This window comes from Arachis hypogaea, chromosome 2, assembly GCF_003086295.3.
Source record: "Arachis hypogaea cultivar Tifrunner chromosome 2, arahy.Tifrunner.gnm2.J5K5, whole genome shotgun sequence".
Classification (NCBI taxonomy): domain Eukaryota; kingdom Viridiplantae; phylum Streptophyta; class Magnoliopsida; order Fabales; family Fabaceae; genus Arachis; species Arachis hypogaea.
In genome coordinates this window covers 11,406,524-11,419,461 of record NC_092037.1, presented here as the reverse complement: position 1 = coordinate 11,419,461, position 12,938 = coordinate 11,406,524, and the positions used below count along the sequence as shown (strand labels likewise).

Genomic DNA, 12,938 nt, shown 5'->3' with positions numbered 1-12,938 from the left:
AAACACATATGATGTCGTTTTAATATGTTTATCGTGGCAAAATTTAAGTCACGTACTAATTAAGTTGAACTCTAGTGATTAAATCTGTATGAATTTGCCAATCTAAAAGACTAAAATAGAACTTAACTCGTATTTGATGGAGCATTACAAGAACCTTATGACAAAAGAAAGTAAGAAACAAAAGAATAAATCAAATGAGTAATTATTTCCTCCGTTATATATTAATGCGTAATAATTTTATATTTTGGGAGAGACAGTTGAATGATTATAATTGCAAACGAATAATTGAATGATCCAAGCGATTTTGATGCAGTTCCGTTATCCAAATAATGCATTCAAGCCATATGATACAGGTAAAATTATGAATCATATAATTGACCAATTATTTTCTCCTCTATCCCCACCTAATCCATGACCAAAATAATGCACCATAAGATTTCTTCACATCCACAATCATTTCTTCTTGAAGAGAAGAGCAAGCACCAAAGCTCGAATGCAAACATGAATTAAAAAATAGTAAATGACCCATAACTAGAACCAGAGATATCACATTACTAATCAAAATCGAAACGAAGCAAAGACTAAATTTAGTATCAACTTATTTATTTGATATAATCCATCATATGTTCAAACTACAATACCTCAACTTATTTGTTATATATTCATATCACTTGGTAAGATCCATCCCGTACTAAAAAATCAGGGGATAGGAGAGTCACAGAGAGCTGTTACAACTTACAATTACATATTTATAAGTAGTTCTTAAATCCTCAAATTAACAAATTGAACACCCAAAAAAATGTCAAAATTTTCATCATGTTTTATCATCATCATCATGAAAAACCGCTGCTAAACCAGAAAGTGAGGTTGAACCCTTGGTCTTCATCTCCACCGGTGGCGGCTTCAACTGAATCTCAACAACCTCCTCCTCCTTCTCCTCCTCCTCCTCCTCCTCCTCCTTTTCTTCACCCTCAGCACCAGAATCCACAGCAGAATTTCCCTCTTCTTTGGAAACGGAACCAGTGATTCGAGTGTAAGGGGAGAGCCACTTGGCTCTCACGTATTCTACCCTCCGCCACGGTGGAACGTGCATCCCCTTCTTCTTCAGACTCTGCTTCGCCGCCTCCGAAACCACCGCCACGATCCTCTGAAGCCGCTCGCACTTTCCGACGAATATGTACGGAAGGTTCTGGAGAATCGCCTTGTAAGCTTTTGTTGATCGAGCGATCTCGAATTCCGACCTAAAATCAACGTCAACTATCAACCGCTCTTTCCCAATCATCACATCTATATATTCGTACTCCCCTGTAAAATTTAGTAAAATCAGAAACATTTTCTCATCTGAATTTAACTTCGATGCGAAACAAATCAGTAAAATTAATTACCAGCGGGATAAGATGATAATTTCTCCCAGCGAGATTTGCAAATGGAGGCATCGTATCCGAGATTGATCAAATCTTCAGTGACGATTTTTCTGCACGAACCGTCTTTGCTTTTGCAGATCTTGTTCTTCTCCACGATCTTCGCCGTTTCAGCGAGCAGGTTTCTCTCGCTAACGCTCGCCGAAGTGGACAAACCCTATCCGAAGCCAGATAAACCAAAATAAATAAATAAAATTTGTTTCCTTTTTCTATTTTTAAACAAGTCTAACATGGTTTCAATTTTTCAAATGGAATTGTTTTTTTTATTTACCTTGAGGATTTCGGAGACTTCGCCTGGAGAACAGTTGGAGTCATCTGATTCGTCGTCGGAGCTATCGTCGCAGATGCGGTTGAAGCAGTTAGAGCGGTTACGCCCGCACCTACCGGAAGCGGAGGAGTGCTTCTCGAGATTATTACCTTCGATGAAACTCTGCACCATTTTCGCCAGACACGCCGAGCTCGGTTCAAAATCGTTGGAGCCGTTGAAACCGTCCTTACCGGACGATTGCACTTCCTCACCACCACCGCCACCGCCACATCTTCCACCGCCGATCTTCTCAGCGGCTGAATTTCTAAGAACGCCAGCGAAATTCCTCTCGAAGAGGCGCTTGAACCTCGACTTAACTATCGGCTTCGCAACAAAGTCAATACTAGTGTCTCCCTCCACCGGTACCGGAGAATTGACCGGCTGAATTTTCATCGAAAACAAAAGAATTGACCGCAGCTTTATTTTGAATTTGAATTCAGAGCACAGAAAGAAACTGTGTCAGCCAATTACGCTTCTGAGCCTCGGCAAAACCACTTCTCTCGATTCTTCGCCTTCGATTTCAAAATTAGAGGACGAAGGAACCGAAACAACCATCGACCGAGAAAGAAATTACACACAAAAAAAAAAAAGTGAAAAATGTAAAACCAGTAAAATTCTGCCAAAACTTGAGACTGGCTAAAACTATCGCGAGTCTCGTAATTTTCTATTCTCGTTTCTCTTTCTCCTACGAATAATATTTGTTATTGTTACACAGTCATCATATGAAAAAAAAAAAAAACTCAGCTATGTGATTAAGTAGGTTCTCGTTAGGGTTTTTAGTTTCTACCACCAGGTACGATCTGAATTCACAAATAAGCGACGGCATAGCAACGTCAATCGGACCCCGAGATCGTTCTTAATGGCCGAAACATCCATGTTTACCGGCGCCGGTTGAATTTTCCGGCGAATTTCCCGCCGGCGAAGAGGCTTTCCGTTTTTCAATTTCGTAAAATGACGATGGCTTTGGTGCAGAAGGTAGCAAAGAGGATAACGAAGAAGGTTAAGAAGAAACCCTGGAGTATTTAAGGGCTAAAGAAGAAGAGAGCGTGGTGACGTGGCAAAACCTCCATGTGTCAGTTCATTGTGGCGAGTCTCGGGAACTGTCTCTTTGAAGCGCGTTACGTGTCAAGGGTTGAACTGGATTTTGTTTCGTGATATAGGCTCAAGGTGCCACGTTAATGCCGTTGGGGAGATGAATTACCTAAATTACCCTCGTTTCTTTTTCCAATTTTTGCGAAGGCCTTCTTCTCTCGTGATTTGATGCGGACGCTTATACGGAACAGGGTCACGATGGTGGCATGGGCAAGATATGGAAAGTTGAAAAACCCTTTCTGGGTTTGTGTGGTGTGTGGGTGAGGGTGTTGAAGCGCGTGACTGTATATTGACGATAATACCCTTGTGTCCATCTTTACTGTGTAGCCAAATGGCTGTGCAGGCGTCATGCACTGTATAGTTTAATGGCAAATGAGTGTGAAGTAGAACTGAACTCCGAAAGTGAAGACGGTGGTTAGAGACCGTTTACTAGATTTACTAAAATGGCCCTTTTTACTAAACACTTTTCTTTAGGAGTTGGTCTAATGTCAATTTTCGTGTTTATGAATCTATTTTTAGTTAAAAAGAAAATAAAATTCGTATTGTGGAAAAGTTCGGTAAGATATGTGGACTTGACTTGAAAAAGCAACCTCTTAGTAAGGGTCGTAATTATACTGTGATGAAATGAAATAAAATGTTACATTATAAATAACTTAAATTGAAATGTAATTATTTATAATTAGTATACTAATAGGTTTTAATGTATTAATTAATTAATTTTTTATAAATTAAATATAAATAATAAAGATAAATTTGATTTTAGCTAAGGTAATAAATATATTATATTAAAATGAAATGTCTGGATTTAATTTTTGAATTTAACAAAAATTTAAATAAATTATATATAACAAATAAATATTTTTAAAATAAAAACTTGTACCCTAAATTCTTTTTATTCCCATATGTGTTTTTTAATTTACTCATTTATTTATTATATGTGAATAAAAATAAAATCAATTGAAATGAGAAATTACTTATAACTTAACTAGGAGATTTTACGTTTAAATTTTTAAATTAGAGAAAAATATTTTATTATAAATTATATAAAAAATATTTATAAAAAATTATCCATTAATTTTATTTTATATTTATATAATATTTGATATATAAATATATAATATACAATATAATAATTTATATATATAATTTGTTTAAAATTTTAGAGGATTCTTTGGGAAAAGAACTGTGGGTATTATAAAAAGAAAATAAATAAATAAAAGAAGCAAGAAAAAGTAGGTTATGGTGCACTGAACTTTAGCAGGGAATGTGGAGCTGTTTTGAGATTGGGTTTGGCAAAGAGATATTTGTTTTATTTTGTATTTGATAAATAAAAAAATTATATGTTTGTATTTATAATTTTTTAAAAAATAAAAATATTTTTAAAATATTTAAACTGAAATTTTTTAAAAAATTAATTGTGCTGTAAAAATTAAAAGGTGTAATATTGAAGGTTGTGGTAGGCTTAGAGAAGGGGGGTTGAATCTATGCCTTCCTTTGGTTTGCTGTTTTCACCCTTTTTTAAAGCAAAATTACAAATCTGATTCTGTTTGAACTCAGCAGCGGAAATTTATGAGACAAATTATTTTTGTCTCATGAATATCAGAAAACAGAACATGACAGAGAAGAAAAAGCTAACACCAGCATATATCCTGGTTCGGTTGCTTTGTGCTATGCAACCTACATCCAGTCTCCTCCACAACTATGGAATAATTTCACTATAGTTAACAGTATTACATACACCAATTTCACACTCAAGTTCTAACCTAACTTGACATTGGCTATGCTAACACTCAACTATTCACTCTTAGTGCTAACCCAACTAAGAAAGGGATACCAAACAGGTACAAGATACAAGACACTTAGCTAACCTAAAGAAATCTGAAAATAACTCTAGGCTTTTCTCTAAAGTGTATCTCTCAGCCTTTTTCAATTCTTGGCTTTTTCTCAAGCTTTCTCACGATGCCTTTTCTCTCAAGAAATTACAGAAAGATAAGCTTAGAAAAATACATTACAAGCAGTAAAACATGAAGGAGATTGACTTTATCAACAACCTCTGTGCTATGTGAAAAACCAGATTAGCAAGCCTCTGATTCAGTTCTTCATACTGGCGGAATGCACCTTTGATTAGGTTACACTGTCCAGTTAGTTGAACTTCTTCAAAGAGCTCTCTCAGAACAAAACTTTCAAACTCCGGTTTTCTCTCCTTGGTTCTTCCGAATGAGCAGCAAGCTTCTTTTATCTCCCTGCATGTTGCTCGATTCTGCTTCCAAGGTCAACACCTTGATCCTTGAGCTTCACCAACCCACAAGCTCACTTTTTCTTCTTAATCATCAAAGTAGAACCTTTCCTTCTGACTTTTCCAACTTGACCGAAAGCCATGAAGGAGTAACCGAAATTGTCAACCAAATCTGAACCATAGATATGCAACTTGGTCCCCAAGAATCTCTTGTGACCGTGGATTTGTAGCAGTGAAGAACATAGATCAACTTTTTCTTTGAATGGTATTTTCAGATAGAACAGAGAGTAGGGAAGAAAGGATGAAGATCTGATGCATGCAAGATGAGATGGATTACCTTTCTTAAGCTTGATTTGTATTAGATTTTCTGCTTTAGCTTCTGTGCTTCAGGCTTAGATTTTCTCTTTCTTGCTTCTTTGGTTACTGGCTTATGGAGGAAGCTTTTCTTCTCTTTCTCTTTCTTACTTTTCTGAAGTCTTGATGTGACTTGATTAGAGAGGAGAACGTTGCTTTGGTTGGAGCAATATGGTGGGAATTGAAAATCAAATAGGGCTTGGATCGGTTTGGTTCATGTAACCCGTTTGGCCCATCTGATTTCTTTGGCTTCTAACTTTTGCTTTTGTTTGGGCTTTACCCATCAGCCTTGCTATATTGTCTTTATACCATTTTGGGCTGCTTGGATGAATTTGGCCTGCAACATGAAATAAATAATTAGTAATATGCCATTAAAGTTTGATCAACACTAATTATTTATTTTGCCCAAAAATAATGTTTGTCATCACTAATTAATTTAGTTAATTTCTTAACTCAACAATCTCCCCCTTGATGACAAACATGATTTAAGCAACAATCAAAAGGAAATGAGTTTGAGTAAGGTTTTAGAGACTCCCTTTGAATGATGTTGCTTGCTAATGTGTTGCTCCTCCTTTCCTTTTCAACAGTAGCTCCCCCTGAATCTATGCTTTTTCCTTTTTGTTCCTGTTTGTATTAAGCTTAAAAGGAGCTATTCAATATGTAACTTGACTAAGGGATTCTATTATAACTAGCAACACATATTCAGCCCAGTATTTCTTATCATGACAACAGCCAAAGCATATTGTGAATCAAAAACAATTTGCAAAGACAAAGTTCAGTTCTAATCCGAAACAAAGTTCAGAACAGAATTAGCAGCATCAATAAATTATCAGCATCAATCAACTGACTAATCAGAAAAATCAGTAGCATCATTCAACTTTTAATGGCTATTACTCCCCCTTTTGTCATCAAGGGCGGATAACATGCAAGATCAACAAAAACATCAATACAACCCCTGCAAGAAAAGGTTAGATCACAGTCCAAAGTTCTAGTTAAACCAACAAAAGTGCAACAGTAATTAGAGTTATTACAGTCATCCAAAATAAAATAGTGCAAAAGTAACGAAAGGAACAAAAAACATGAGACAAAAAGAGAGCAGCAGCAGCAGTTTTCATGAGACAAATTCTAGGCATCAGAATTATCCCCTTCTGATCCAGCTTCCTCTTCATCTTCAGTGGCCTGATCTTCATCCTCATTCATGTTATCAATGAATTTCATAAGCACAGCCACCCTATCTCTTGATTTCTTCAAGAAGTTCTCATGCTTGCTAGCTAGCTTTCTTTGTTCCTTACTCATGGCAATCAAATGATTTGACTGGGAGACAAACTCTTGAGCAACATCTTTGACTACATTCAGCAGAGCTGATTTCTTCCCAGTGGAAATGGAAGTACCCTCAGTGGAAGGAGGAGGAGAGTCATCTGGTATGTTCTCTTCATCATCATCATCTAAGACCACACTCTCAGATCTAGTTGGCCCTTTTTGCTGTTTCACTGAACCACCCCCTTTTAGGTATGAATGTTTATTTTCATAAGCCTCATTTGACAAGTCAACACCAAAAGTCTCAAATATGCAAGTCAAAAACATGCCATAAGGTAGTGCTTTATCCTTCACACTTCTAACAGAATCAAACATGTATCTAGCCATCAAATAGACAAAAGAGATTTCTATTTTAGTGATTAGGGCATACAAAACAAGTGTGTCCGTGTAAGAAACCCTTTGATATGAACCACTTTGAGGAATTAAAATGTGGTTGATAATACGATGCAACTGAGCACGTTCATATCCTAGGGCTTTGTGAGTGGGTGTGATGCCATCAATTAAAGAAACATGTTCACAAATGTGAGAAAGAGCATCATGGTAAGAGATACCAACACCTTCATCCCACTTCACAGATGTATAAGCACACGACCCTACATCAGTGTACTTCAAGGAATCACTGATTGTCTCATTATTCAAGATAATGTCTCTGCCCTTAACATAAGAATGCACACTCCCTTCATGGTAAGTCATGTTTGCATAAAATTCTTTGACTAACTTAGGATATACTGGTTTTTTGATTTTGAAAAGATGATTCCAGTCTAAAAATTCCAGATTTTCAACAAAAGGAAATCCTTTCTTTTTCAAATCAGGTAAATCAGCAAGAAAAAAGGGACATAGATGACGGTACTGAATAACTCCCTCATAAAAGTCATGGTTCATGGCAGATTTGAAACGATGGGGGTTATAGTCTGAGTGAGATGTCATGAAGTGTGATTTGTGAGCAAAGGGATCAATGTCTGGTTCACTAACAGATTTGAGAGGGTGAGGGTTACCTCTTTGTGAACGCACAGGAACAGACCTTGACTTAGGTTTTGCAGTCTCAGGAACAGGTTCTTCAGCAGCAGGACGCTTACCCTTGGATGAACTAGGTTTTGTGGAGCTTGGTTTGGATGGCGTTGCCTTCGAAGGTGGCGTCGGTTTGGCAGGAGCAGGGTACCTTGGAGTGTTCTTGGTCCGAGCCATGGGGAAGGTGAGGGAGTGAAGGTGGTGTCTTGAGAACGGGTTGATGGCCTAGGAAAACCTGGAAGTTTATGGATTTTCTCACGAGGTGCTCTTTTGGCAATGACTTTCTTCCTCATTTTGGTTAAATTGATGCTTTTGATGGAAGAGAGATAGTGGTGTGAGAGGGAAGAAACCGAAGGGTTGAGGAGAAGTTATGGAGGGAAGAGAGGGAGTGTTGGTAACCGAACCCAAAAGCAAGTTTCCAAAACCATGCAACTGCATCATCAATAGAAAAGATTTGAAAAGACATGACATCATAAGAAAAAGATTTGATTTGATTTAAAATATTAAATTTTCAAAAAAAAAAATTCAAAAATCAAATCACACTGAAAATCCTTTTTGGACAAAAATAAACACACAGGCCACACAAAAAAAATTGTAACATTCATGTTTGGGCCTTGAAGTGATTTGGATTTAATGAAACACATTTGGACCACTCTTGATCTGAGTCTTGAGGATGGCCCAGATTGAGTTTCTCTTTGAGCAAATCCAGAACACGCTGTCTTGAAGAAAACATTCATCATCTGCCCAGAATTGTCTCATGCCTGTTTATGAGACAAAAAGCTCCAGCAAATATATCAGCACTTTTCAAACAGAAAATCATAGCTCAAAATGCCTAGACAAGTCCTAAGTATGCAGAATCTATCCTCAGCTAATGGTTTTGTAAAAATATCTGCTAATTGCTCCTCAGATTTAACAAATTGAATGCTAATATCCCCCTTTTGGACATGTTCTCTTATTGAGTGAAATTTCACTTCAATATGCTTAGTCCTAGAGTGCAAAACTGGATTTTTAGAAATATTGATGGCACTCATATTATCACACATTAAGGGAATATTTTCAGCATTTAACTTGTAATTAGCAAGCTGTGTATTTAACCATAAAAGCTGAGAACAACAAGAAGAAGCAGCTATATACTCAGCCTCTGCAGTGGATAAGGCCACTGTTGGTTGCTTCTTACTTGACCAAACATTTAAGGACTTTCCAAGGAAGCAACATAAACCAGAAGTGCTCCTTCTATCTACTCTGTCACCAGCAAAATCTACATCACAATAACCAACTACAGAAAAATCATCAATCTTAGGATACCAAAGACCAAAGTTGGATGTGCCATGAATATATCTAATGATCCTTTTAACCGCAGAAAGATGTGACTCCTTAGGTTTGGATTGGAACCTAGAACACAATCCAACACTTTGTACAATATCGGGTCTAGAGGAAGTTAAGTACATAAGAGAACCAATCATTCCTCTATACCTAGTCTCATCAACATCTTTCTCAGTTTCTCCCTTATCTAATTTGGAATTAGGATGCATGGGAGTTCCCATGGGTTTGGCATTTTCCATACCAAATTTCTTAATTAATTCCTTGGCATACTTTTCTTGATGAATGAAAATACCGTTTTCAGTTTGTTTAATTTGCAGCCCAAGGAAAAAATTAAGTTCACCCATCATACTCATGTCAAATTCGCTTGTCATGAGCTTTCCAAATTCAGTACAAAGGGATTCATTTGCTGATCCAAAAATAATGTCATCAACATATATTTGGACTAAAATAAAAGAATCATTAGAGTTCTTGATAAATAGAGTTATATCAGTGGTGCCTCTTTGAAAACCATTTTTCAAAAGAAAAGAGCTAAGTCTCTCATACAAGCTCTGGGAGCTTGTCTTAAACCATAGAGAGCTTTAGACAATTTAAAAACATGATCAGAATGCTCTTTATTTTCAAAACCAGGGGGCTGCTCCACATATACCTCTCTATCTATCACACCATTCAAAAATGCACATTTCACATCCATTTGGTATAGTTTAAAACCACAAAATGCAGCATAGGCTAAGAGAAGTCTTATGGCTTCCATTCGGGCAACAGGGGCAAAGGATTCATCAAAGTCTATTCCTTCTTCTTGGTCATATCCTTGTGCCACTAGTCTTGCCTTGTTTCTTGCAATGCTACCATCTTCTCCTAACTTGTTCTGAAATATCCACTTGGTGCCAGTCACTTTCTTTCCACTTGGCCTTGGAACCAAAGTCCACACTTGGTTCTTTTCAAACTCAAGAAGCTCATCCTCCATAGCTTTAACCCAAGAGGGGTCATTTAGTGCTTTCTTGACGTTTTGAGGCTCTATTTGTGAAAGAAGGGCAACGTTTGAACTTTCATTTGCCTTTCTAGTGGAAGACCTAGTTTGCACTCCATGAGAGACGTCCCTAATGACAAATTCCTCAGGATAATTCTTCAAGAATCTCCATTCACGAGGTTTGGTGGACTTGGATGCGGATTCAGTCACCAAGGGATTCTGTGAGCTGCTGTCTGCAGAGTTTCCTTCAGATTCATGAGATAAAATGGAATTGTCTCTTGATTTTTCAGCATTTGCAGTTTCTGGTTCAGCTTGTCCAGAATTTTCTTTTTCATGATTCTGAGCAGTTTCATCTTCCATTTGAGCCTGATTTCCTGCATCACCATCTTCCAAAATACTTTGCACCAAGTTAGTATCACAGAATGTAACATGTATGGACTCTTCAATAATTCTAGCATCTTGATGATAAACCCTATATGCTTTACTAGTTGTGGAATATCCTACAAATAAGCACTCATAAGCCTTTGGATCAAATTTTCCCAAATTTTCTTTGTTATTTAGAACAAAACATTTGCATCCAAAGATGTGCAAGTAATCTAAGTTTGGTGGGTAGCCTTTCCAAAGTTCATAAGGGGTTTTCTTTAAAAATTTCCTTATGATTGTTCTATTTAAAATGTGGCAAGCTGTGTTAACCGCTTCATCCCAAAGGAATTTTGGAACATTACTCTCACAAAGCATGGCTCTTGTCATCTCTTGTATGTTTCTATTTCTTCTTTCCACAACACCATTTTGTTGTGGTGTTCTTGGACAAGAGAAGTTGTGAGATATTCCAAATTCCTCACAAAAGGATTCAAACAAGTTATTTTCAAATTCAGTTCCATGATCGCTTCTTATAGAAGAGATTTTCAAATCCTTTTCATTTTGAATTTTCTTACAAAAAGGTTCAAAGACCGAAAAGGCTTCATTTTTGTGTGCAAGAAATAAAACCCAGCCAAACCTAGTGTAGTCATCCACAATTACTAAACCATAATGTTTGCCACCTAGGCTTTGAGTTCTTGTTGGACCAAATAAATCAATGTGTAGCAACTCAAGTGGCCTTTTAGTAGAGATGTCTTCCTTTGGTTTAAAAGAACTTTTTGTTTGTTTTTCCATTTGGCAAGCATCATAAGTGATGTCTTTGTCAAACTTAATCAAAGGAAGACCTCTTACTAACTCTTTCTTTACAAGTTTGTTTATTTGAAACATACTTGCATGGCCCAATCTCTTGTACCACAACCACTTTTCAGATTCTTTAGAGTGAAGACAAGCTACATTTTGATCCTTTAGTTCATCAAGAGTAAGTCCATACATATTATTGAAACGCTTGGCAACAAACATCACTTCATTTGTTTTTTCATTAACAACACAGCATTCAAGTCTTTTGAAAACAACTAAATATCCTAAATCACACAGTTGGCTAATACTCAAAAGATTGTGCTTTAAACCACAAACTAAAAGCACATCATCAATGAAAGTAGATTGCTCATTACCTACTTTTCCAACTGCAATGATTTTACCTTTGCCATCATCTCCAAAGGTCACAAAACCTCCGTCATACTTATTTAGTTTGATGAAGTAGGTTGACCTTCCAGTCATGTGCCTTGAACATCCACTATCCATGTACCACATGTCCTTTTTGTTCTTGGATGCTAGGCAAATCTGCATGATGAGTTTCAGGTAGCCTTAGGTATCCAAATTAATTTGGATCCTTTGAAGTTAATCCATCTTGGTTGCCCAAGTGCATTGAAATCACAAACAACATTGTAGACCTTGTTTCCTACAACTCTCTTTTCAATGAAGCATTGTGCATATGAGTGACCAAATTTTTTGCAATTAACACAATGATTTTCTGGTGTGTGTCGCTGAAACTTAGGTGAGTTAAATTGCTTGAAGTGATTAAATGGTTGAAATTTTCTGGTTTTTTGGGGAGACACGTTTCCTTTAACAAATCGATTTTTGTTATAATTGTTCCTCTTTACAAAACTGTTTTCACCAGAATTTTTAGAACTCTTTTGATTTTTCGACAATGAGGTTTTGTTATAGAAAATTGGTTTCTTAAAAGCAGCCTCATTTTTCGAAATATAACCCAAACCTGGCCGGTTTGAACTCGGACCAGTTTTTGGTGAAATTTCAGCTTCATTTGTGTATTCTTCATCAGAATTTTCTTCACAAGTTGAAACATATCCGATACCTGATTTGTTTGGTATGGATTTAGTATTTGATGAAGAGGCCACAAATTTCATAGAGGAAGTGTTAGAAACAGCATCTTCCTTGGCTATGTAGCCTAAACCAGATTTTTCAAACAACGGTCTTTGACTTGCAAGTAATTTGTCCAAGTTACTAGAACCTTGAGCAAATTTTGCTAAGTCACCATTCAGCCTTTTAATTTTGTCATTTAATCTTTCATTTTCAGCAATTAACTCATGTGAGGGATCCACAATGTGCTTTCCTTTTAATTTTTCAAGTTCAGATTTTAGAAATCTGTTTTCTTCAATGATGTCTAAAGCACATTCAGTTTCCTTCACTTTTTCTTTTAAAAACTCATTTTCAGCTCTTAACACATCTCTTTCAGATCTGCATTCATTGTATTTGTCAAGCAGTTTTGAGGTGTTTGAGGTAAGATCATTAATAATAGCATGCAAGTCCTCAATGGTCAAATCATAATAGTTTACCTCATCGAGATTGTTGTTTCCAGCCATGAAACAGTCCTTGTTATCTCCTTCAGATTCTTCTTCTTCATTTGAGTCATTCTCGAGATCCTCCCAAGCTGCCATGAGTACTCTCTTCCTTTTCTTCTTTCCTTTGTCCTCCTTTTTGAGCTTTGGACAGTTTGACTTGAAGTGTCCAGCCTCCTTGCAATGATGACATGTCACC

General features: G+C 36.7%; 1 protein-coding gene across 1 annotated transcript; it reads right to left on the bottom strand.

Annotated features, from left to right (window-relative positions):
* Nucleotides 1-586: 586 nt before the first annotated feature.
* On the bottom strand, nt 587-3,310 carry LOC112737499 (uncharacterized). Its single transcript, XM_025787426.3, has 3 exons — nt 1,693-3,310; nt 1,386-1,578; nt 587-1,305 (listed from the first exon to the last, which is right to left on the bottom strand). Exons 1-3 carry the CDS (start codon nt 2,119-2,121, stop codon nt 815-817), a joined length of 1,113 nt encoding a protein of 370 aa, XP_025643211.1. The 5' UTR covers nt 2,122-3,310; the 3' UTR covers nt 587-814.
* Nucleotides 3,311-12,938: the final 9,628 nt, after the last annotated feature.

What these genes read in the sequence shown, in the direction of transcription:
- LOC112737499 (XM_025787426.3), bottom strand. Translation starts at nt 2,121, where the DNA reads ATGAAAATTCAGCCGGTCAATTCTCCGGTACCGGTGGAGGGAGACACT. An exon ending in AAGTCTCCGAAATCCTCAAG is followed by an intron (nt 1,579 to 1,692) that starts GTAAATAAAAAA and finishes GGCTTCGGATAG; the next exon opens with GGTTTGTCCACTTCGGCGAG. An exon ending in ATTATCATCTTATCCCGCTG is followed by an intron (nt 1,306 to 1,385) that starts GTAATTAATTTT and finishes TAAATTTTACAG; the next exon opens with GGGAGTACGAATATATAGAT.